This window comes from Ochotona curzoniae, unplaced genomic scaffold, assembly GCF_017591425.1.
Source record: "Ochotona curzoniae isolate NIBS_2020 unplaced genomic scaffold, NIBS_Ocur_1.0 contig_4612, whole genome shotgun sequence".
Taxonomy (NCBI): Eukaryota; Metazoa; Chordata; class Mammalia; order Lagomorpha; family Ochotonidae; genus Ochotona; species Ochotona curzoniae.
In genome coordinates this window covers 7,403,539-7,430,651 of record NW_024466343.1, presented here as the reverse complement: position 1 = coordinate 7,430,651, position 27,113 = coordinate 7,403,539, and the positions used below count along the sequence as shown (strand labels likewise).

The 27,113-nt window shown below is 37.0% G+C and overlaps 1 protein-coding gene across 3 annotated transcripts in view; it reads left to right on the top strand.

Moving 5' to 3' along the window:
- PIGK (phosphatidylinositol glycan anchor biosynthesis class K) overlaps window positions 1–26,815 on the top strand; it is a 102,768-nt gene extending 75,953 nt beyond the window's left edge. Inside the window, exons 10-11 of one of the 3 annotated variants that reach the window (XM_040987294.1) lie at window positions 3,843–3,927; window positions 26,555–26,815. In XM_040987294.1, coding sequence (XP_040843228.1) covers window positions 3,843–3,927; window positions 26,555–26,671 — 202 coding nt within the window. In that variant the 3' untranslated portion in view covers window positions 26,672–26,815. Of the gene's footprint in view, window positions 1–3,842; window positions 3,928–14,837; window positions 15,075–26,554 lie in introns of those variants that run through there. The other 2 variants (XM_040987295.1, XM_040987297.1) reach the window with 2 other exon arrangements.
- Window positions 26,816–27,113: the final 298 nt, after the last annotated feature.

The following is a 27,113-nucleotide window of genomic DNA, read 5'->3' as shown; positions in this document are numbered from 1 at the left end:
TCTAAAATTCATTAATTGAATAAAAATTCTAATTATTATGTTTTACATACACTTTTAAAAATAGTGAGGTAAATAAGAAATATTACAGCTTTCTTATGCAGAGATTATTCCTGTATTGTTTAAATAGACTGTCTTAATGAAGAGTCTTAATGAAGTGTCCTAGAGAAGATTGAAACATTTGAAAATTTTTAAATTTTTTGGGAAAATAGGATTAAAAGATAAGTATATTTGGCTATAAAATATTTGAACTTATACATATTTTTTCATAATATGCATACATTTTTACAAACTTTTTGAAAATCCCTTGTGTGTGTGTATTTCCTTATAGGTCATGTTTGGCATTGGGTTTAGGGAAGTAAGGATGACCATAGATAGTGATCTTAAAAACAAACGCACAAATACACTCTCTGGCATAATGGAAGGTATCTTGTATGGGTCAGGGTGGGACTGGGAATCCCTTCCAGTATTGGGGATGAAAGGAAAGAAGGCAACCCAAGGTAAAAGTTCTGTCAAAGCTACATTTTATTCTAGCCACAGAAGGGGGTGCTCTTAAACTGAGGAACCTAAGAAGCTAAAATACCTCCCTTCTCTCTATTCACAAGATAATCTACTACAGCTAATTCTGAAAAAGCCAGTACAAGCATTCCTCAACAGAAACAGAAGCCGACACCTGTAGAAAACTGCTATGAGACAGAGACTAGAACGAGGCTGTCAGCAAACTGTACATATGCATTCACAAACGTGCACTGTGAAAACAAAGAAGGAAAGAAAAATAGAAGAGAGGGCAACTGAAATGCAACACTTGAACACAAATGACCTCTATGATATAAACAGTTGCGTTGTAAAAAGGACACCAGGAGTCAGACATGAAAAAATGTACCGTTTAAGTGGGCAGACAACAGGAAGATGGATGAGAGCTGACTGACTCAGGGAAAGAAATTGACAGAAAAATCAAAAATCATTTGGAAACAACAACTAAATTACAGGGTGTCCAAGAGGAGATAGATATTACCAAAAATTCAGTAAGAGATATAAACAATAGAAATGAGGAAGATTCAAGAAAATGACACTGAAATAACAGAGATAAGAAGGATCAGAGTGAAACATATAGAGGATTTCCATTATTTGAAGGTCAGAGTTTTGAAATAGAGTGACAGTGGAAAATGAACAGAAACAACATGTAAAGTTATAATTAAGTTACTATTTCAGAAAAAGCTAATAATTTGAAAATATTTTATTAAATTTTAATGTGTTTTTATATAACAATAGTTATCAAAATATCAAATTTTTAAAGATTTTTCTATTCTTGCTTCTGCACTTTACTATCGAATTAGGTATGCATTGTGTCATCTGTACATCACCTGTTCAGTGTAGATCTTAAAGTGTATTCCATGTAAAATAGCCTCTAAATTGTTTTTATTTTATTTTATTCATATATTCATGTATTCACTCAACAAACATTTATTGAGTCTTTTTGATAAACATTGTGTTTACAGTGAGGCATATGACATGGTTTTTATGTTTGAGAATGTGAAAACAATATACCTAGATGGGAAGAAACAATATATTTACCCCCCAGCATCCCTTCCCCAAATCCGATGACTTCCTGTACAGTGGTTAAGAAGCTGAGTTGATTCCTATCATGCTTCTTGCTTGATAGGAACAGACCAGAATAGGCCCTGGAAAGTTTCACACTGGCATACATTTGGTGTGGGTCGGGGGCAGACCAGGCTGAATCAGTTCACGTCATTCACTAGCAAATCCGAGCACCAGAACAGAGTGTGGGTTGAGCCAGGTTCAGTTGCAACAAAAACCAGTGCACAATACGGAATGCCAAGGTGAGGTTGCCTGTACCGGATGTGACTGCAGTGCCCAACCAGCACACAGGAGAACCAGGAAGGGAGGGGGCAGAGCTGGCAGGGGAATAAAGGATGATTCCTTTGCTGGACAGCTACTCCCACTGGAGAGCATGAGCTGGGATGGGGGCAGACCAGACTAAGCAGGGCTACAACACCTGTGCGCCTCATGTGGACCAGAGCAGGGAAAAGCCAGGCTGGGCTGATTATTCCTACTGGTGCAATCTAGAATTAGAGTGGGTGAGGGTTGTTTAGGCTTAGCCACAGCATCAGCTGGCAGAGGCTGGCACTGGGGGCTAGTTCTGTCAAGTTAAACCACAGAACTACCTGGAAAGTGCATAATCCTGAAGTGAGAGAGACCAACCTGGGAGGGAAATAGTGGGCTCTTCCCTCTTGGGTTACCACTCCCACAGGAGGGCACAAAAACTAGGACAGGGGCTTGGGTGGCTAGACGGAGACGCCCAACATCATTCATGAGGGCTGGATAGTTGAGATGGTTAGATGGAACTAAGCTTCAATACCCATCAAAATGTATGAGAGCCAAATGGGATGTGGGACAGACTGAACTAGTCTGCTACGCACACTGGCAAACCAGGTTAGGGGGCGGGTCTGGTGGGGTTTTTTGTGGGTTGTTCCACCTAGGCTGAATCTCCCAGTGGTTTATGCGAGGGCCCAGTATGTGCTGGGCAGAACCAGGCTGGAGTGCAACACCCATTGGTTTCCAGTGGAAGTCGGGGCTGAAAACAGAACCAACCCAGCAGTTGCAACCACCAGCTGATTGGGGCGATGGACTATGCTGGGCCCTGTGCTTGCTAGTACATACAAGAATCTGATCTGAGAACATCTCAGACAAAGTTTCTTTGGAGAGCCGCCCAATCGAGCTTCTGGACTCAGAATGCTAACCAAGAAAAGACAGAAGATGGAACAGGTCAACCAACCACCTCAGCTATATGTTGCCAGCAAAATACAGGGCAAACAGAGACTCTATGATGGACTATGTCAATCAGTGGATTCTTCAAGGACCTCATTGTGCTGGGCTGGCAAGATTGGCAGCAATTCAGAACTGGTGAACTATCAAACAACTTGAGCAAGTATCTTAGAGCATGCCCCACATCTGGGACCTGGGGTGGGTGGGAGACTGGGTGGGGCTTCTCCCTCAATATCCTTCTTTGCCTCAGATACATGAAGGAAACAATATGTAAATAATAGAGTTACCCCCTTCCTATAGCCCTTGAACCTTTTTTACCCTAACTATGTAAAAATAGTCAATAATATAATAAAAAATTAAAAAAATAATAATAAAAAAAAGAAGCTGAGTTGAGTGTTTCTAAAGTCAATCAGAGAATTTGGATTTGAGTTGTGGCGCTGCTCCTGATCCCAGCTTCCTGCTGATGTACACTCTACGATGCAACAGGTAGTACTGCAGCAGCCATGGCCCTACCAGCCACGCGTGAGCCCAGATGGGGATCCTGCCTGCCAGTGCCAGCACCAGCTTTAGCTTGTTCTAGCCTTGGCCTTTGCAGCATTTTGGGAGTGAATCAGTGGATGGGAAGTTCTAAGTAAATTAGTAAATTCAGGGTTTTTTTTTTTTTTAAGTAAACAAGAGAGTTAGTGTTTGGACCAAGCAAATGTAACAGCATGGGGAAAGTAAGAGCGTCTTGAGTTGGTATATGACCTGCTTAGGGCAGGCCAGTAATTGGACATGGCCAGCAATAGGCCAGGACATAAGGAAGATGTTGCTTAGAGGAGACTTGTCACTGGCTAGAGCCACCTGTGAAAACCTTTACATGTTGTGATTAAAAAACACCCTAGGGGAACAGAGAGATCTTAAATATTTTTAAATCAGAGTGAAAGAATGTGAGAATGTTCATATTACATTGTTTATATTTTAAATTTATTTCACATTTTTCGTATTTAAATATTTGCCATGTTTAAAAATAGCATTTTCTTAACTTTGTGATTTTTATTTATTTTTTTTTTTATCAGCTATAAGGAAGACCAAATGGATGAGGAACTAATGGAACCTTTGAAATACGCTGAACAACTTCCTGTAGCTCAGATAATACACCAGGTTTGCTTTCCATTTTATGCTTTTGAAAGAAACAAAAGTTTTAATCTTTGAAAAGTAATTGCTTTTGTTATGTTTTTTCAGAATCAATGTGCTGTAGCTGAAAGGCATTCTAGGCCCTCTGTTCCTATTTAGATTACACCTATTACTGTTCAGTCTCTTTTACAGCACAGTGGTAAAAGGCTACTTGCTGTGCAACAATAACATTCTTACTTATATAAAATACAGGGTAAAATCAGAATTATCTTTTGTGTATTACTTAACAATACTTAATTTCAGAAAACTTTCATTTGAACCATTGTGTATAGTACTTGTTGGTGACAAGGAAAACGAGCTGAAAAAGTATTACTTGGTATAATTTTTTGGAGTAGCTAAAATGTAAAAACAGTCTTACCCTGCTTTCTCCACCTCACCCTATTATCAACCCTAGTAAAGAATAATTCTAAATGTCATGTGGGCAATTTGTTCATTTTCAATTATAATGACTCTGTCATTCCTTCTGGATAACTGTAATCTTAGAAAAGGCAGAGTTATAAGTATTTAAGCTTAGACTTTGTACTGTAATATTGACAACATAGAACCTCTGCCCTGCTGGGCCAGAATTTAATAATTTTAAATGATCTGTTGACTGGAGTTACAGCTTTTAGTCCTAGAAGAACCTTCCAGATGATTGGAAATGTTAAAAGCCTTTCTGTGTCAGAATTTCTTAGAGTTGTTATTAATGTTAATTTTTATTGTCAGTCTTTCCATTTGTCCCTTTCAATAAAAAATGTATTTAGCTGACATAGATCTATTTGATGAAGTTCTAGTTTGAGCTTATTACAAGAAATAGAAACTTTAAAATGTTTAGTATCTAGAGCTTTTTATCGACATTAAATTTAGTACTAAAATTTTGTGAGAAATTACCAAAAAACAGTCAGAAGTTTGCTTCTTTAGGAAGCTCATCTTGCTTGATAATCAGGTCCAGTTTATATGTCAGGAATTCCCTAGTGTTGTTGGAGCTTAAATGACCTAAGAGTCTGCAAATGTCACATTTAAAATTCTGTCTTCATGGCTGATTCTCAGCATAAATGAATTAAATAGCAAAGCAGGCATCAAGTCAATATGTTCTTAACAGTAAGAGTGAGCAATGAAACAGTTTGTGGTTTGTTCAGAATAGGCAAATAGGATCTTCCCAGAACACTTTGCCTGGAGTAAAATTGGACAGCAGAACAAAAATTAACCTTTAAGATGGTTGACCAGATGAAATGTCAGTAATATTTTTATAGTATGAATGAACCAATAACTACCTGGTTTGTGTAACAGCTGCATCTTGCTATTATGCATTGTTTTAATTTAAACATGAAAAATGTTGACCTGGTTAAAAAGTGTAGAGTGTAATTTTTTTAAACAAAGGAGCAACTGTATTAACTTTAATATTTAATTATTATAACTAAAATTCTGTGGTATTTGGTTTTATCAAGTTTGATCTTTAAGAAATTTTTTTTTCTGATAGGAATTGTATTGAGTGGAATTAACACTATTCCCCAACAATACCGGAAAAGGTCATTGTTAATCCTTTTTGTTTTTATTTCTCTTTTTGATAGTGCTGCATCTTAGAGACTATAATGATTGTCCTATGTGTGATCTTTAAAAAAGATTTATTTTATAGGAAAAGCAGATTTACAGATAAAAAGAGAGAATGAGAGAAACATTGTGTGTGTATGTGTGTGTGTGTGTGTGTGTGTGTACACACAAGTGGGGGAAACCTTTATTAGAGGCACAGCTGGCAGGAGCCAGCCAGAACAGCTCACGCGCTTGCCCCAGTGCAGCTCATGCATCCCTGTCAGCCGGCCGGCCAGCCTCTGCACGCTTCTGACAGGTGTTGAGGCCTGCTTGGAGCCTGCCTGGACACAGGCTTCTGAGCACTGGTTCACTCCCCATGTGGTTGCCATGGGCAGAACTAAGCCAGTCCAAATCTAGGAGCCAGGAGCTTCTTCTGGATCTGTCACGTGGGTGCAGGGTCCCAAGGTTTTGGGTCGTCCTCAACTGCTTTCCCAGGCTACAAGCAGGGAGCTGGATGGGAAGTGGAGCAGCTAGGACAGGAACTGGCACCCATGGGATCTTGTGCATGGAAGAGGAGGACTAAATCAATGAACCATTGTGCTAGCCCCAACTTTTGTGTTTTTTTTTAAGAAACATCAGTGATATTGGAAAAAATTCACTTATCAGTGAATTATCACCCTTTAAGACTAAAATACACGTGAGAATTAGATCTAGCCAATTCTATAAAGGCTTTTTACACTTGTATATGATCATAGCATTATTGTAGTGCATATACAACCTCACATATAGCTCTATTTCTGAAATATTTATTTGTTTCACAGCAGAGAAAAAGAGGCAGAGAGACAAGCAAAGAGCTCTCCTTTGTTGGTTCATTCACCAAATGTTTACAGTGACTTGGTTGGGCAGCTGAAAGGCAGGAGGCAGGAGCCCAATACAGGCCTCCCCCATGTGTGGCAAAGTTCAACTACTTGTCCTTGAACAATAGCTCTAAGAAAGCACAGTGGCAGGAAGATGGAATCAGGAGCAGAGCCAGGACCCCTACCCATGCACTCCTTTATGGGATAAAGGTATCCTAGCTGCCAGGCCAAATGCTGCCCCCCAGCTGGATTTTTATGAGAAAAAATCTTGTATTATGCATTGACTATCTCATATGTATGGAACATATTATTTCTATTTGAAGTTACGTATAAGTCTCTTATTTCCTACTTAAAAATCTTTCTGGACAGTCTTGATTTCTTGCCATTTGTTTTAACAACTCGCCTTATGCCCTGTTTGCATGTGTCTGAATGGATATATATGTGCCGTTATTATTATTATTATTATTATTGTGAATTCAGATATACACAGAGGAGGAGAAGAGACAGAGAGGAAGAGCTTCCATCCGATAATTCATTCCGCAAGTGGCCACAACGGCCAGAACTGCACAGATGTGATGCCAGGAGCCTGGAGTCTTTTCTGGGTCTCCTATGCAGGTGCAGAGTCCCAAGGCTTTGGGCCATCCACTGATACTTTCCCAGGCCACAAGCAGGGAGCTGGAAGGGATGCAGGGTCGCTGGGGTATGAACTGGTGCCCATATGGGATCCTGGCATTTGCAAAGCAAGGACTTACGCCACTAAGCTACTGCTCCAGGCCCTATATGTGCATTTTTAATGATGCCTTAAAAGTGAAAATCACCACGTCTTTCAGCATCAGTCACACACTCACTGTTGGCACAGTTTAGAAGTTACAGGGGAGATGAAGACTGAGGGAAGGAGCAGGGACAGAACAACAGAGTGAATCTCAGTCTTTTGAAGGATTCATTTCTTGTTGTGATACTTAGGTTATTTTTTGTATGCCTAGTGCGGTAGCTTAGCGACTTTAGTCGCTCACTTTGTGTGTACCAGGATCTCATATGGGTGCTGATTTCTGTCCTGGCTGCTCCACTTCCCATCCAGCTCCCTGCTTAGGACCTGGAAAAGTGGTAAAGGATGGCCCAAAGCCTTGGGATCCTGCACCTGTGCGGGAGATCCAGAAGAAGCTCCTGACTTCTGATTGGCTCAGCTCTGGTGTTGGAGCCACTTGGGGAGTGAACCAGCAGATGGAAGATCTTACTGTCTCTTCTCTCTGTAAATCTACTTTTCTAATACAAATAAATAAATATTTAAAAAAATTTTTTTGCAATACGAAGCTAGTTAGAATTATCACTGTTGCCATATGTATTGCCAAATGATTTATCCTAGAAAATATGATTGTATATGTAGGAAACTTAAGAGATTGAATTTTACATATGAGAATTATAAAGTAACCTGGTAAGATAGCCAGATATAAGCTAAATAAAATTGATAGTCTTTGTGAATTTTCAGAAAACACACAGAGTTGGAACCACTTAGGTACAGGGCCCCAAGTGCTTGGACCATCTCATGCTGATCTCCCAGGCCATAAGCAGGGACCTTACATGATAGTAAGTGAAACAGCCGGCACACAAACCAGCATCCATATGGGATGCCAGCACTGCAGGCAGGCACTTAGAAGCTTAGCCTACTATCCATGGGCATGTCCCCTGGGAGCAAGTTTCTAAAAATTAAAAACAAACAAACTAACTAACTAACAAAAAGCTTGATTAGGGATCCCTTGGTAGATGCTGACTGGAGGTTTAAAATATGTGAGGGATTAAATTCTTGGACTGAGCATCCTGAGACAGTTCCATCTTTGTTGATTCAGCCCTGTCCATTAAGACAAAAGCTCTGTGAAACAAAACCCACAAACTTATTTAATCTTTAAAACTTAATGTGCTAGAATAAAGTTGCTTCAACATAGAATATTATATACTGTTTTTCTTTGTGTATTTTAAAACCATATTCCAAGAATTTTCTGGATCCCATTATTTCAATTGTAAGATTTTTCATAAATCCTTTTTTGACAACATTAGTAGATTGAAAGACTTCCTTTTTTCAAGATTTATTTATTTGTGTTAGAAATGCAGATTTAAGAAAGCGAGAGTTATAGAGAGAAAGATCTTCCATCTGCTGCTTCACTCTCCAGGTGACCTCCATGGCCAACCCAAATCCGGGAGCCAGAAGCCTTGAGCCTCTTCTGGGTCTCCCACACAGGTATAGGATCCCAAGGCTTTGGGTAATCCTCTTCTGTTTTACCTGGCCATAAGCAGGCAGCTGGATGGAAAGCAGAGCAGCTGGGGCACAAACCAGCTCCGAGGTGGCATGCCATGCTTGGAGGTGGAGCATTAGACAGTAGAGCCATCACAGCAGTCCCAAGATTTCTATCTTTAATTGCATCTCTGTGCAATGCATGTGGTGTGATATAGTATAATGTGACTGTTACATTTGACAAGCTACATATCCATCCATTACAGATTTAGTCTTTTGGAAAGAAGGCTGGAGTCTCCTGGTGGAAACACTTAAAGCCTAGATTTCCTGCACAGTCTAGTTGCCACTGTTATGCTTTTTTAGTCCTGAAGATTTTGTTTTCTGGTGTAATCCATTCATGTCGTATCCTAGTATATCCGTTGTCTGGTTTGGGGGATGTTATTGAAATTTGTGAGGGCCATCATTCCATTGTGTAGACCTGTTAGGTGCATTATAGGATGTCTAGCATCCATGATCTTTCCAAACGCTTGTTGCCAATAGCATTCCTCAGCCATTGTGACTCCAAAAGGTACCCGCACCTTGTCTGAACACCCTGCTTTCCATGAAGGGGATGTCAACTTCCATTGAGGTACAAGTAATTGCTGTTTCTGCTGATAGGACCACAGTACACTACAGACAATTATTAGCTATGTGTATTCCCAGAAACTTTTATTTATATAAAATCTAGCCTGTTAGAAGTGTGGTATTTCAGAATATATAAAATTGACAATCTCTTCTCACTTTTCAACTTTTAAAAATTTTGTATTTGACTGCGGTTTTGTTCCTGTCATGATGTGACATGGGTTGAGATACATTATGAATTTTCTTGTACTTATGTACAATTACTATTTTTTTTATTTTGTTCTACTATAGCTCTTTTGGCATTCTGATGTTTCCCAATTTGAATAATGGCTACCCCATTATAACTAAACTTTACCAAGAGTTGAATGAAATGCCTATCAAATAGAAAGTATCTGACACCTTCTTTTGAAAAATGTGGCTATTGAATGGCTATTGAGTTGTTGCTATCTGGAAGCTCATCAGAAGGGTGCTGAATGCAGATCACTCTCTCCAGGGACTGACAGAGTTCAGTTTTCCCTAAAAACAGCTACATTAAAAGTGAAATATAATGAAAAATATGATACCATACATTTGTTTTAATTTAGATATCAATTGAGATATATTTTAAAATCAATGCAAGTTATTCTGAACTTTCATATTATAATTTATAGCAATCACTTCCAAAAGTGATACTTCTCAAAGAATAATTGAAACTGTAAAGCTGTTGTATAATAGTGATTAAAATTTCAATAATGATATTTTATCAAGTTTAAGTTGGAAAAATGTTGACCCATCTGTAAATTTGTCATTGTACTACTCTCTCATATATTGAATTCCAATATTAGAAGTATAAAATATGAACCTTATCAGTCATTACTATATGTAAATAAAAGCAAACACTATTTTCAATGGACTTGTGAAGATTTTAAAAAAATGAGAATAATTGATGTTCCTGAGGCAGTTATGGGGATTCTTACCATCCTTGCTCTTCCTCTCCCTCTTGTTTCTCTTACTCCCATTCTTTTCCCTCCGTTCTTCCCTCTTCCTGTTTTTCTCACTATTCATATGTAATTGTATTTAATTCTCAAATTTTCTATCCCTTAAATGTCTCTATTTGCTCCATTCCATTTTTGTTAGGGATTGCAAGCGGATGTGGACAGTTGATGTTAATCATCATCAGAAATTAATTGGTACCTCTTTGCATTACTACCTTGCAGTGTTTTTTAAATTAAAAACTGTTGTGAAATAAAATTTTAAAAAAGACTGATATCATTGAAGAAGTTATTCCCATTTTACTCAAGAACAAATACATCTGGTTCAGAGTAGTTTAAGTGGTAGCCTAGCGATTAAAGCCCTTGCTTTGCATGCACCAGGATCCCATATGGGCACCGGTTTGTGTCCTGTCAGGCCCACTTCCCATCCAGCTCCCTGCTTGTGACCTGCGAAAGCAGTTGAGGATGGTCCAAAGCCTTGGGACCCTGCACCCATGTGGGAGACCCGGAAGAAGCTTATGCTTCCCGACTTTGGATTGGCGCAGCACCGATCATTGTGGTCATTTGTTGAGTGAATCATTGGATGGAAGATCTTCCTCTCTGTCTCTCCTTCTCTCTGTATATCTGATTTTCCAATAAAAATAAATAAATTAAAAAAAAAATAGTTAAAGTTTAAAAGAATACTTTAAGTAATTTGCCTAAGGTTTTCTACTTAGTAAGTACCAATCTGGATTTTTATCTATGTCTCTTTGATTCCATAGTTGATTTTCCTAACTACTAAATTGTACTTCTTATGAACATTTAAAATTTCATTTGAAGGAATTTTTTAAATTTAAAATTTTTATTTTTAGTGATGTTTACATTGTTGATCAGGGTGTGAAGGATTGAGGGCTCAGGGAAAGTCGATATGATCATTGTTTCCTATATTTCATTTTCTTCTTGTATCTGGGGTGAGGGGGAGACAAGGTGAGAAGCCATACTAAGCCTCCCAACTACCCACGTACCCGAGGATAGGGAACAGCCACCCGATATAAACCCACATGCTCCGAGAGTTCTGCCCAAGTGGTTTTGTTAGTTCTGAAATTCTGTTTAACTTGCCAATCGAAGGATGAGGAAGCCCTTGATCTCATAAAATTTGATAAACGAAATGTCAGCAGATATGATGTATAATCTTGCTGCTTGAGGCTATATTTTGGAGAAACTATATATCTACAGATTTAAAATAACTAGTCCTTTTTATATTTCTGTCTCTGATTTCCTTCTCCATTGCAGTTGCACTTGACTCCCCAATATACAGTGGAGAAAAATTGATATTTATATGACTGTAGGTATGAATTATGATAGTAAGAGTACTGAAGATTAGCTTCGCCCATTTAAAATTTTATCAAGAGATGACTTATTTTATTGTTTGTTTTTTAAAGATTCATTTATTTTTATTTGAAAGGCAGATTTACAGAGAGAAGGAGAAGCAGAGATGTTCCATAAAACTGAGAAGAAAGAGAATGTTTAAAATATAATTCATTTGCTTTGTGAAGATAACCTGTACCATTTTAACAATCTGTTCCCCCATTATAGTGGGCAGCCTAATACATAATAGAGTGTTGAAAGTTTGAAGAAAAGTGAGTGTCAAAAGAATTTGTTGATCATTAACTTATGTGAATAGACCTTGAGTATTTTTAGAGTTAGCTATATACAACTTAAACAATCAATACTTAGAAATAACTAATATGTGTTTTTTCACAAGTCAAAGTAATTTAAAAGTTGTTACACTTAAAAAGCAAACATCCCTAATAAATATTAGACATTTGACTCCTCTGTTGTTTTTAGTATTAAGATATTCATTCCCACTGTGAAAATAGACTCTGGACTAGAGGGTGGGCCAGGCTGGCCAAGGCAGCAGCACCTGTGAGTGTATATGTGGGCTGGGTCTGTGGTTGGAGCAGACTGAGCTTAGCTGCAGAACCCATGGGTATAATGGGAGTCAGACAGGATGTAGGAGAGACCTGGCTAGGCTTCATCACATGCCAGCACACATAAAAACCAGTGCTGGGAGTTATTGGAGGTCAACCCAATTAGGCCGTAGCAGCTACTGATGTATTTGAAGACTGTGCCTATGAGAGGCTGGGCTGGGCTAGGTGGTAGCACCCATCAGTTCACATGTGAGATAGGGCAGGAGGCAGAATTGACCAGTCAGCTGCATCTACCAGTATGTACGTTGGCTGGTGCAGGTGACCAACCAAACCTGACCCTGCAGTGACTGGTTCACACAAGAGACGAATCTGAGGCTACTCCTGATAAAAGTTTCTTAGGGAATCTCCAACTAGATCACTGGTCTCAAACCCAGCCATAGGGAAAATCATGAGGTATGTTTTTGGATCTTGGAGTACATGTATTAAAACTGGACTTCTGGGCCCATCACGGTGGCCTAGCGGCTAAAAATCCTCGCCTTGAGTGTGCCAGAAATATGGGTGCCAGTTCTAATCCCAGCAGTCCCACTTCCCATCCAGTTCCCTAATTGTGGCCTGGGAAGGCAGTAGAGATAGACCTGAAGTCTTGGAATCTGGAACCCGAGTCGTGGAATACTCGGAAGAAGTTCCTGGCTCCTGGCTTCAGATCAGCGTAGCTCTGACCATTGCAGTCACTTGGGGGATGTAAATTATCGGACAGAAGATCTTCCTCTTTGTCTTTCCTCCTCTCTGTATATTTGACTTTTCAGTAAAAATAAATAAATGTTAAAAAAAAGGGGGGGGCCTCTTTAGTTGTTGATGCCTAAGCAATGGACCACATGCCCAAATATACTTGTGGGGCAGGCAGCCATCTCATCTATGTCAGCAGAGGGCTTCATATACATACCTACCTGGTCAGAGGATGAAAAGCAGAACAGGTTGGACCACTCTCCTAACCAAGCTTTGCAGCAAGTGTCTGTGGATACATTAAGGTGGTCTTAGTCAGCTAGTAGCCCTTGGAAAGATTTTCTCAACCCTGTTGCAACGAAGTCAATGATGTCCCATTAGTGTCAAAACCACTCCCTTCCCCACATCGGGGTTTCTGAGTTGTCATTAAATGACTGCCCTACAGCAATGGATCCTAGTGTAGTTTGATAGCAAAGAGTGGCTGCCTTCTTCTTTCCTTGCTGCAGACACAGTAGGAAAAAATGGAAACATTTGTCCCACCCACCTTCCTCCATATTTCGGTCCTTCCCCCCAACTGAATGCCCACATGAGTGTTCATCCTTCTCAAGTATGTAAACAACTAAATATGAATTTAAAAATTATAAAACAGATATAAGTTAATTAACTCTAATCTGTTTGTATTACAACTTCATTTTCTTAATTACCAAGACAAAAGGCCTTCCGAAGTTTTTAGTGCTTCTTTACAGAGTATCTTAGGAATATTTCCCTTATTGTTTTACAGATAGTAAAGACTTATTAAAATAGATTTTAAACAGATTTTCTTTGTTTGAAACATTATAAAATCATAATGGCAGCTCTAAATTGAATTTGGATCTTTTATAAGTCCTTGTTGCTAATGTTTTGGCTTTAAAAGTATGTTTTATATTTAATTATTCGAAAACATATCACATGGCTTCCAGTATATTAAATTTTTGAAGTATAACATTGAAGTATAACACTGAATTATAACATTGGTGACATGAATGTGTTTTGGTGGAGGACTGTTGGTTTTTAAGTAAAATTTAACTTTGTGGTTGAAGTAAATAGTGGAAATGAGATTTATACTTCTCTAGATTCAAGAAAGAGAAAAAATGACACTAATTTTCTAGCTGTTATTTGCACCAACTTGTGTGGTTTTTCGTATTTAGTTATTACTAGGTTTATTTACTTGAAAGGCAAGAGGTTACAGGACAGGAGAGGGGAGAGTAAGGCAAGGGAGGGGTGTCCTTTCATCCTTTGATTTACTCCCTACGTGGCTGAAACAGCCAAAGTTGAGCTGATCTGAAGCCAGGACCAGAAGCTTTCCAGGAGCGTAAGCAGTTAGGCTGTCTTCCATTGCTTTTCCAGGCCTTTGAGAGGGACCTGGATAGGAAGTAGAGCAGCTGGGATTCAAACTGGTGTCCATACAGAAAATGTACCCATTGCCACAGCGCTGGCCCACATCAACTTCTAAAGTAGAGAAACCACAAGCAGGGACAAAGAACATTATATAGTGAGGAAGTCAGAACCAACTTGTTCATACCTGGTACATTCTTACTTCTAATATGAAAATTACTTATCGTGCAATAGGTAAATTAATATTTTAAAGGAAAACACATTGTTGCTCTTATCAGTTGTGATTGTTGTACAATCATGAAGATAAGCTTGCCATCAGTCAAACCCAGAGATCCACCACGATAGTTACAGAAGTACTTGTGGAGTGGACACTGCTTTGGATGTACCCATCTTCCAACAGAGTGTCTGGAAGTAAATCTGGCTCCACGCCCAGGTCCACCATCCTGTGATTGCACATGTCAGAAGGCAGCAGGTGATGGCTGAAATAGTTGAGGCAGTGTCACCAAGGTGGAAAACTTGTGTTGCATTACCAGGTCCCTGACTTGGCCTAGATTAGTTTTGGCCATTGCAAGCCTTGGGGAATGAACTAATGGACTAGAATTCTCACACTTCTTTTTTCTTTTTTTCCCTGTGTTGCTACATTTTCAGTTAATTTTTTTCTTTCTCTTTTTTCTTTATTTTTAAGAAAAAGAAGAATTAGTACTAGTAGAAAAAGAAGCAAATAGATCTCCTGGGGATCTCTTTTTGTCTGAATGGAGCAACTTGAAATGCACACATTAAAACAGGTCCTGGACCCTTCAGGATCATGCTTTATACTTGGCAGTGCTCAGAAACTTGCTTGTAGCAAATCGAAACTGTTTAACCAGAAGTTATTTAAGTTGTTATGTGAATTAACCTGAAATCATATTAATGTGCTTCTTGATAAGAATAGTAATTATCATTTACTTTCCACCTGATATATTCATGTCAGAAAAGTCATATTTTATCATTATTTACAGATTTTTGGCATACAGTGTTAGCTTTTATTCATGGTAATAATATCTGATAGGTAACTGTACATTTGTTTTTCAATTGGCTCACGATATAATTTCTGATAATTTTTAGATAACCAGTTTTTCTATTTTTTAAAATTTTCTTCATTGTACCTTCAAATGTATATATCAGTATTTAATCAGCATATTTACTTTCAAAGTTCTCTTTATGTGTCTTATTTACCAGTTCTGTATCCCAAGTTTATTGGCATTAAGTAAAAAAACAATAATGTTCATGTTACCTAGTTTTTATTAATTAAGGGCTTTCTAGTTTGAAATGTGCCAATACATATCTTAATCTTGTGAAGCAATTAGACATGTTTACTTGTAGGAAGTGTTATTCCATCTATAGCAGTGCTGGAGAGACATGAAGTGATTATAAATGGATATGTTAGGCACTAATTAAAAGTTTTTCCTTCTGCTAAATTGCCCCCTACTATGATTAAAATTATTTAAATTTGTGATAGAGTGCTAGATTTAATCAACACTTAAACTATTAAATTTTTAGAGATCTCAGACTTCTTATTTCTCTCTTGGCAGACGTAGTTTACTGTTTCTGCTTAAAATAATTATTCTAATAATCTGTAAAGCTTACCATCTTGAATTGGGATAGAAATGGAAAAGGACTGTTTCAGATCTTTGTCATTGATTACATAAGTAGGATACAAGAAACATTTTTCTTGCACAAGTGTGTTAGACATCTTTATAATAATTTCAGTGGCTAAAAGTTATTTTCTTTGTTGTTTCAGAAACAATTTGTCAAACTTTATTTTAAAAAGTATTGGTTTGTGATCTTTATCGCTCAGGTGACCAGAATTCTAAAAAGTTATTTTCACTGAGATTACCTGCTTCTCCCAAGAGTGGTTTCATAGAAGTACAGAGATACTTATTCCTTTGGTTTTCAAACTATATATCTTAGAAGAGAATGTTTCAATCCTTAGACTTTACATGGTGTGGCAGATAGAGCGTGATCATTGGAGTGCATCAAGACTAGGTTCCAACCAGTCTAATTAATAGTTTTGTTGCTTTGGGCAATTTATTTATCCCTTTGATGGTAGTTCTTCTGTAACATAGCCTACTAATCTTTTTTTGTTAGTTTCATTATAAATTTTAAAATTATTTTAATCACTTTTGCAGATTCAATATAGTTTGTTGATATAACTATAGGAACATAATGATAAGCACCTGCTCCATTCTTTACCCTAAGCAAGGTTGTTTGTTGATTGATATTGACTTGTTTCCTCGCCTGTCTCTCCCCCTTTTCAACGCTGTCTGCTAAATTTAAAAGAATGTATGTAACAGCAAAATTTTATTATTGGGGAAGAGATTAGTTAGAATAAGGAATCTGTAGAAATCACTTGGCTAAGTGGAGATCGGCACTATCTACTACTATCTGTTACCCCTACTATCTGTTAAATTTTGCTGGGAATTGTAGTGATTATTACTGATCATAATAAAAAACAGAATAATGTTCTGCAAATTTGATTGAGGATTTAAGTGTCAATTTCCTCTGACAGCTGCTTGCTGCTTAAAGGAACGTTGTAAACCTTTTATTAAAGAAAGCAGCCAGAATCGCTTGTAACAGAATTTGCACAGATGAATTTTACTTAATTATTTTTGTACTTTATCATTTGGTTGTTATTCAGTACAATTACAATATTAGCTCTAAATATCATGGCTTTTTTTCCTCACTGGTTCCACTATCTGCCCTAACATATCACTCATATTAGGGATTCATTTCATATTTAATGAATGAGTAGCTGAATGTTTTCCTTTATATCCACTTAGCTAATGGCTGTTTTAAGATCCCTGTCCTATAAAGCCCGTCATATCTTTCAACAAATTTCTGTTTCTATTTCTATTTTTCTCCTCATTGTGTCATACTCTTCTACCTTTTTATATGTCTGTTTTTTTAAAAAAAATTGGATAATAGATTCTTAAAAAAGTTTTTGTTGACTTCTGGATTTTGTAGTTTTGCTTTATTTAGCTGGTAGTTCATATTAACCTCAAAGAATTGCTTTTAGGGTGGGCATTTGACCTTGCCATTCAGACACTAATGGAAATGCACACATCCCATGTTGGGGTGGTCTGGGTTTGGGTCCATACTTGGTGCAGAGCACAGTGGAATGATAGCAAGGAATGTGGTGCTGGCCACTCATGTGGGAGACCTTGATTTTCTGGCTTATATCTTCAACATATCCCCACTTTGACCATGTGATGAAGTGAGGATTGAGTCAGGAGATAGCAGATCTTTCTAATTCTGTCTCTGTTATATAAATAAATAATTTTTTAAACTCACTTTTAAGTAATTTTAGGATATCCAGCGTAATTTTTTTAAAGTTTGAGATAGTCTCATTCTCTCTGGTATAATTTTGACTTAGCCTCAGTGTGAGATGTGAGCTGAGGTTCTGTCTGTTAAAAGCTCTGTCTCCATCTGAAGGATGAACCAGAGATAATCACAGCCCTTTATGAGCATTGGCAATTGTTACTACTCTGTCAAAAAATCCAGGAGCCTCCTGTGCAGATCTCTTGAGCACTGATTGTTGTTCAGTTGTTCAGGAGGGGCAGATCATTCCTGTAACATTAACTCCTTCACACATGCTTATTCCCCCTAAGCAGACATCAATAGATGCTATTGATAAGGAAACCCTTATTGCTTATTTGAGGGAATTATTTTTCTTACCTAAGAACTGAAATATAGGTTTACATATTTTATAGTTTAAACTGTTTTATACATTCCTAGAAAAATATGTTTAACCAGATGATGTCTCACTATAGATTCCCAAATAGGTTTTTTGTTGTTGTTGTTGTTGATTGCTGCAATTTTTAGTTTTGTTCAGATGGTATAAGAACAGGAACACAGACAAATAAATCAACATTTATTGTGTGGAATTCTTATTTGAATTTCTAATGTTATTTTTAAGAGGAAAGTAATAATACAAATTGTCATAAAATATTCAAATCTCAAGAAACCTTGATAAAGTTCAGAAATGTATATCACAAACTTACCAAAATGTAATAGAATCCCAACTGTAATACCAGGTGGAAGCACAGGTACCACTCCTGCCTGGAGAAGAAAGAACATTTACTTATGTATGACAACAGACTTCATCAGCAGGTGATATGTGAGTGGGGTTTTAGAGAACATATAGTTATGAAACAGCAGAAAGAGTTGGGAGTCAAGAATATTTCAGTCTTGTTAACATTGATTTTCCTAAACATACAGTTAATATCATACATTTGAGGGATATATTACCCATGGAACACGTGTCAGATGTAGTAGTTTCGTGCTATATTAATATACTGTCTATTGTCCATTTATTCAGGTTTGCTAAATTTCTTTGTAAATTAGTTTTCTGTTACTATATAACAATCAGTGATTTAAAACCATTAGTATCAGTTTCCCTGGGTCAGGGATCTAGGCCTGGTTTAGTTGGATCATTTCTTGAGTCTCACAGCATCAGTCAAGATGACAACTCTAACAGCAGTCTGCCCTGGTGCACAAGACTATGTTCCAGCCTTATTAGTTGGCTGTTTGAGGCTGTATGACAGAGACAACTCCTAGCCCTTAGTCCACTCTACCACATTGCATTTGATTTCTCATTTCCAAGAGGGGAGCATCTTGACTCTTCTAAAATAGCTATGTTTCTGACTTTGTGTGTTCATCCAACTTTGATATCTAGAATCTTCTTTCCAAGTAGATATTATTGTTGTTTTTTGTAAGCAGCTAGCACCGTTTACACAGCACAGGACAAAAACACAGAATTCTAGGTACTCTCTTAATAGGTACCCTATCCAAATAGATATCACAATTTATCAGTTTGTGTTGCAATGGACTGTTTCAGAACTGTATATGAATATATTACACATGCTTCACTACTAGGTCATATATGATGAAACCTGTCTTCACTCATTAATCTGTACATTCAGTTACTCATCTATTGGTTTATATGTAATGATGTACTTTAGTTAATAGCCTATGAACAAAATCCTGAATATTCCCAACTGCTGTCTCTAGTATATGGGCATTCACTAGGCCTGTTCTTGGGACATTTGAGGATATGTGGAACCTCTTTTAAAGGGCTTACCTGATTAGGTCAGCCCATCTTGAGCTAGTACCCCTTTTGATTAACTGAAAGGGGCTAGCTAGTGACCATAGTCACATCCTTGTTGTCCCCTCATCTCTGTGGTATAATGCAGTTTAATAAAAGAAATGGTATCCATATACATTCACAGACTCTGTCAGCAGTCTTAGTTTAGTATGTACTTAATTTAGTATGTATATACCATGGAAAGAGAATCTTAGTGGCTATTTTGGAATTCTGCCTAATGTATTTTGACTTACACATTTATGAAAAGTAAAATTAAAGTATAACTTAATAAAGTTAGTTTATTGTGTTGTAAAAAAAAATTGAAATCCATGTATAGTTTTTCCATAATATGCATGTTCTATGAACTAGTCCCCTCATATTAGTACTACAGTTTAAAGGATACAAATTATATTGTACACAATTGATATAAAAAGACTAGGAATATAAGTACTAATGAACTATTACCAGGTTGGTGGCATATCTGTTACACCAGGCATTTATTATGTTTTAGTATTGAGGGCATCCAAATCCTTGGTAGTAGTTATTTCAAAATTAAACAATTAGTTATTGACGGTTACAGTTATTCTTCTGTAATATAGCAAGTTAGAGGATGCTGCTTCCTTGACAACCTTACCCCTCTACTTCTTAGCCATCCTGTTTCTGCCTTTCTCCCCACGTTTTCCAGACCCTGATAGCCACTTTTCTATTTTCTATTTATCTAAGATCATCTTTTTAGCTTCTACATATAAGCAAGAACACTTGGTATTTTATGAACCTGATTTATTTAACTAAATGTAGTATACTCCTGTTGTATCCAGGTTGCTGCAAATGACAGAATTTCATTTTTGTGTGTTTGTTTATAGGCTTCATTTTCTTAATCCATCAGGGATTGCCTAAATTGATTCCATGTCCCTCTGGTGGTTCCATATCTTGATTGTTGTGAAGAAGGCTACAAGAAACTTGGAAATGCAGCTGTTTATTCAACATACTGATTTCAGTCCAATAGAAAATGAGAGTAGTGGTGAAATTTCTGGGTCCTTGGGGCATTCTATCCCTAATTTTTTGAGGAACTGTCCTATTTTGTAATTTTAAATTTCCTTAAGGTATGGTTTAACAGAAGTGATGTGTTCATTTTACTTTGAGAAAATAGTCTCTCCCTAAAGTCTTGGAAGTTTTCCCTTTGCTTACTAATAAATATATAGAATTTAAAAGATCTTCAGTTGCTCTTTTCACATAACTTTAATACGTAGACTTATAAGTTAATTGTTTTGAAGTTACATGGTAACATTCTCAACACCATGAAGAGGGAGTGCTATTGACACTTGGAAATGCAGTGTGTTATTAGCTACCATCTTTGTAATTTGAAATGTTAGGCGATTCAGTAATAGGTAACCCTTAAACTTTTAAGTGTTTGTGCATGACACTTTGCAGTGTTTTGGATATTCGTTTCACCTTTGTATTAAAGCTGTTATTGTGAATGGTTAAAAAGAGAGAAGGAATGTATTTTATAGTAGTCAGTGGATCAACTTAACTACATAAAAATCAGTCATTTTATAAGAGGTTTTAATGGACACAAATGAAATAACAAGTTATACTTTAATATGAACATATCTCAAATACAGCTGTGTTACAGAATGCAATAATTATACCAATCTGTCACTCGACTGTAAGTCAAATCATTGTGGAATGTCTGAAATATTACATATGGTAGCTTTTAAAATAACTATTTTGTTAGACAGTAGCAATATCATTAAATGCACTCTGAACAAGCACTTATTATGCTGCTGTCATACTATTCATGTTACTTCTTAAACTAGGACATCAAGCACTACACAGTATTATTTGCAGTGTATCTCAATTCAGGAGAGCGTAAATGAAAATGCTTGCAGGTGGATCTTGTTATACATATTTTTCCTATGTTTTCTCCTTTTCCCCAAATAACTAAAGAAATAAATACCTTTGTAAAAACATTATCAAAAATATGGATAATTATAGAGAGAATATTAAGAGTTTTCTGTAGTCCCATTTGCCTCAGAGTAGCAGCTTTATTTCCTTGGTTTCAATATAGAAATAAAAACAAGTTTTTATTTAAGTTGCATTTTTTATTATTTTGGCATAAGTGACTCTCCAAATCATTAGAATTGGTTAGAAGTTTTTTGTTTGTCTTGTTTTTTGTTATTTAACTTGAGAGGCAAACAGCAAGAGAGGGCTCCCATCTGAAGATTTCCTCCACAATGTACAAAGCTTGAGCTGGGCTGAAGCCAGGAGCCGAAATTTTAGTGCATGTCTCCCACATGGGTGACAGGAACCCAACAACTTGACCTTGCACCTGTTGCTCTTCCTGGTGAACATCAGCAGGGAGCTGAAGGTGAGAACTGGCGCTGAAGCTAGGACTCAAACCTAGACTATTATAGGTTGCAAGTGTCTTAACTGATGTCTTAAACTGCTGGGGTTAGATGCCCACAATATACAATATTATTGAGATTACTGTTATTTGTGTAGAATCTAAAAAGAAAATCTTTACAAAATGCTTTGTAAGCATTTGTGAATTCCTTAATACAGATCCTGGGAATATTACAAATCTTAGGAATGAGAAGAAAGCAACTTCTGACCATGGTAGTGGATTATTCTTCTGAAAAATTGACTGTCTTCATTAACATTTCTTATTTTAATTTTAGAGAGGAACTAGTAGTTAACTATGCTTTTTAAAACGATTTATTTACTTATTTGTGGAGTGTCAGAGGGATCTTTCATCCATCTGGTTCATTCCCATAGTGAGTGTAATCGCAAGTTTGAACCTGGCCTAAGTCAGGAGCCAAGTGTTTCGTTTGACTCTCCCATATTGGGGACAGGGCCCTGGCTCTGGTGTGATTGTGATTTTCTCAGGCCATTGGCAGGGAGCTGGATTGGAAGTAGAGCAGCTAGGAGATGAACCGCGGCTGTATGGGGCTTTTACACTGCCTCACAGTGCCAGCCCTGATGTGCTGCTTTTTGTAGTTCATAATTATCTAATTTTGCAGTTAGTTGAATTTTTTTCAAGCATTACTTGGCCATGTATAATTCTTTTGGGAAATTTTTCATTTTAATGTCTTATTTCTTGACAAATTTTTGATGTCTTATTTATTTTTGGAAGAGCGCTATGTACAGAATTTGCATTTCTTTTGTATTCTCCAATTTAGTTGTCATTTAGATTTAGAGTTCGTGAAATATAGATCTTTCAGAACATTCTTTTAAGAATTATTTTGTCTTCTCTTTTTAAAACATTCTCTTATTTCTTATTTTATTTGAAACTCAGAGATCTTTTATTTGCTGGTTTATTTCACAAACGCTCACACTAGCCAGGACAGGGCCATTGAAACCAGGAGCTCAGAATTCAATCTGGGATCTTCTGTGTTGGTGGCAGGGGCTCCGGTAGTTGAGTCCTTGTCTTCTGCCATCCAGGGTTTGCATTAGCAGGGTGTCAGGAAGCTGGAACTCCAGTCAGACACTCAGATGTGCGTACAGTCTTGGCATGTGGCTTCTTGTGACTACTGTCAACTGCACACCCCTTTCTCCAGCTTTTATTTCTTGTTTTAATTCACTGCTGTTACATTTATAAATCATCCTGCTGTGTACATTTTCCTAAATTTTATGTTTTCCCTCTTCTATTTTAGCATTTAATTGTAAACCATATACAATGTCTTGGTTTATCATGTTTGTAATTTCTTTTTCCAAAAAAAAATAATTCCACTGTTAGAAAATCAGTAAGATAGTACTCTTTTGCATACTGATTTGTCATAGCTCTGATCATATACTAAATTCTCAAATATTGGACTGATGGCTTACTTTTTATTTTTTCTCCTTTCTAACATTAAAACATTGCTGTTTTAGCATTGTTTTTAAATTTATTCTTGGCTGTTTGATCCCCTCTGCAGAGTAATGTGAATTGCTTATCTTCGCATGTGTGGGTGTTCCAAATTAGGATTGTTCTTGTTTTTGTTAATTATTTTTTATTTTTTGGTTCCATTTTGAGTTTAATGATTGAAAACTTGAACTTTTTACATTTGTCTCAGATCTGAGATTTAAATTTTATTCTCAGTACTTACAAGTTGACTTTGTAGAGTTGGTTGATACTAAAATAATCATCAAATAATTAAAATTTTTGGTTCCATTTTAGATTTAATGATTAAAAACTTGAACTGTTTACATTTGACTCAGATCTAAGATTTAAACTTTATTCTCAGTACTTACAAGTTGACTTTGTAGAGTTGGTTGATATTAAAATAGTAATCATCAAATAATGAAAATTTATCTTATTTGCTGAATAATTCTGTGTGTTTGTGCCTGCGTGAGTTCATATATCATATAAAATCTTTCATTACTGTTTTCACAGTGTACTGTTGAGAGCTGTAGCTCTAGTGCTTTGCTTTTCTCTCCAACCCTGTTTTGGGTGTCATCATTTAGATGTGGGATTGCATTCCGGAACAGTAGGTCAAAGGATCAGAGGAAAGCAGTGCCACCAGAATCCTCTCTTGGCCTGCTATAGAGGGGACAGATGAAAATAGCTGCCTGGGCTAATTGTTGATTGCTTGGAGAAATGATAGTTACTTTCAAAGATGATATTTTGTCCTTAGTTGTCTTATCTCTGGCAAGTGTCTCTGGGTGCTAAGTTTAAGATCTAATGGTGGGCCTAGTATGATGGTTCAGTGGGTAAATCCTCCCCTTGCATCTGCCAGGATCCCATATAGGCGCTGGGCATTTTCCTGGCTGCTCTACTTCCCATTTACTTCCTTACTTATGGCCTGGGAAAGCAGTGGAGGATGGCCCAAACTTTAGACCCTGCACCCATGTGGGAAACCCAGAAGTAGCTGTTAGCTCCTGGCTTCAGCTCAGCTCAGCTACAACCTTTGTGGCCACTCAGGGAGTGAACAAGCAGATGGAAGATCTTTCTCTCTGTTTCTCTGTATCTCTCTGTAAATCTGCCTTTCCAATAAAAATAAATCTGAAAAAAATATGTAATGGTAAAATTACAGCCTCAGGAAACCCACCTTATAAGAGTGTTACTTCAATTCTTAAAGCTTTAGAAATGAGATTTAGTATTAACTACTTGTTTGTTTTGTCCACTCTAATGAATGATAGAATCCAAATGATCACCTTTTTATAGTTTTAGCATAACTTGCTTCAAACACCTTCTGAACCCTTTACCACTGATATTCATTGATTTGGTTCATGCACAATTGTCTATAGCCTATTCTGCTTAGGTAAACATTTAATGTTAAATATTGGCAATATTTATTTAACTTTTCTGCTGTAATCTAATTTGTGTGTATGTGGGGGGCATGAGCGAGAGAGAGAGAGAGAGAATACATCAGGATCTTCTTTCTAACTGAGCAATGCTTACAAACTGGGCACCCAGGGAACATCTGCAGGCTATTGTGAAAGGTATGCTGCTGCTGGTTGTGAATAATGACATGTTTTCTTGAATCATATAATTTTTTTTTTTTTAGATTTAAGCCTTTTCTCCATTTTATATTAACTTGTGGAAAACAAGTGAAATAAACCCCAGTAGTAGTCAGTCGTTTTGGTTCACCTACCTGTGTTTTCATTGATACATGCTTGTGATATCAGTACTTTACATTAATTACCTTTAATATAGCTATGTTTATAGTCTAGAATTTCTAGTAGAAGTAAATTAGAACTTGTCATAGTTTTGCATAAAGGGCATTGTGATTACCAAGAGTTTTGCTGTTTAACTTGTTTGAGAACCACTAAATTATCTTCTTATAAGTTACCAGAGAGCAAAATTTTTTGTCATTATGTATGTGATCAGAAGCTATTTCAGACTTTTGAGTGGAAAGTAATAAGGAAAATCAGATTTCATATATTTAGGCAATATTTGGGGAGGATTCTGAAAGCGGGAGTAGAGGGTGAAGATAGGTATGGGAAGATAGAATAGAAACGTAATAAAAAAATATTGCTAGTTCAGACCATGTGAGGTATTTGCTTCAAAGTTCCTATAAGTCTAGCGTCATGATCCAAATTAAAATATGAAGGTGCCCTCTCTCTTTTTAGTTTGACAAATTAATTTTGAATTAATGTAGTTGAACACACTAACTAAAGGGAATTTTGTGTTAATTTCTATTCTTTTCATCTACTTTGAAATATTCTTTTCTCATAAATATCTTACGGTATTAAAGACTAATAAGTTGATTCCTAAAGAGGTCATAGTCACAAGTCTTCCAATACAAGACCACAATGTAGGAAACCTGGTCCTTCTGAATTAGAAAACATTCAAAGCATTTTGCTGGGTGTTGTCAGGGATTGGGGTGGAGCGGAGAAAGGAATTCAAAGGGACTCAAATGGACTTCAATGAACTTGGATCCCGGGAAGTTTTGAGAAAACTAAGTAAGACAACTTGAGAGTGACAGAAGTGGGCATATGGGTTCCAGCTTGACTCCCAGCTGCTCCTCTTCTGATCCAGCTCCCTGCTTATGACCTGGCAAAGCAGCAGAGAGGATGGCTGAAGTTCTTAGGACCCTTCACTCTAGAGGAGACCCAGAGGGGTCTCCTGGCTCCTGGCTTTGGATCAGCCCAGCTCATCTCTGGCTGTTACAGCCATTTGGGGAGTGAATAAATGATGGAACATCTCTCTGTGTCTGTCTCTGTCTCTCCTTTAGTCTAATTCTGCTTTTCTAATCAATCAATAAATAGATAAATCAATCTTAAAGATTGACAGAGGAAGAAATCACATATAAGACACTAAGAAATTTCAAAGAAAATAATATAACAATTGAGGAAAATCGAGAGGAGTCGTGTTTCAGTTAGTTACTTGTGGGCATAGGCACTGCCCCTGTATTTGTTGGATAACTAAATGAATGGAAGTGGGTCGCATTTGTTCTTTTATTGATTTACTTAGGATGGTACATGAGGTCTCCTGTGTGCCTCGTTCTTTGCTATGTTGTACCTAATAGTTATGATCTGGTAGTACAGATGGATAAAACTGACTCCAGTTGATGAGTATACAAATTCAAAGTGAGGAGGATGCATGAACTACTGAGTAATTTAGATGAGGACACATGGTGGGCTAGATGGTCAGAGAAGGCCCCCTTGAGATAACTAAGCTGAAAAGGATCTTTGTCAGGCTGCAGTGTGCCCTGTGGGATTTTTGCACCGTTGAAAAGTCTTTATCGTTGTTATTCTGATACATGTACTTTGACTAAATTAAAACACAACCAGTTTTCTGTTTTCTGTTGCTCTCTCCATTACTGAGTTATTTACCTGTGTTTACTCTTGTTTTGCAGAAACCAAAGTTGAAGGATTGGCATCCTCCTGGAGGTTTTATTCTGGGATTGTGGGCGCTCATTATTATGGTTTTCTTCAAAACTTACGGAATCAAGCACATGAAGTTCATTTTTTAGACTTTGATACACAAAGAAGAAGGCACCAAAGAATGAAACCTTGGATAAAATATCTGTCATATAACGTTAAAGATATATTGCTCTTTGTGTGAGAGAAAAGTATAAAGAAATTGAATGTGAATAAACTATTAATAACAAAAAATACAACAGCTTAATTGTGCTAATTGTATTTCACTTTTGCATGTTGTAAAAACAAATGAGGCAAAGAATTTGGAATGTACTGATTTTTTAGTTTAACAATTTTCCTTTATCCTCTGTTTATTTAAGAAAGAAAAAACTTGTGAAGGCATGAAATTCTCAGACAAAAATAGCTTCTTTAATAATGTTATGGGTTTCTTTATTTTGCATATATTTTCCAAAATAGAAATCCTGAAGAAAAACACTGTTGTAACTTAGCCTTCTCATTTTACAATATTATTGTTTCTCTCTCATTAGACATAAT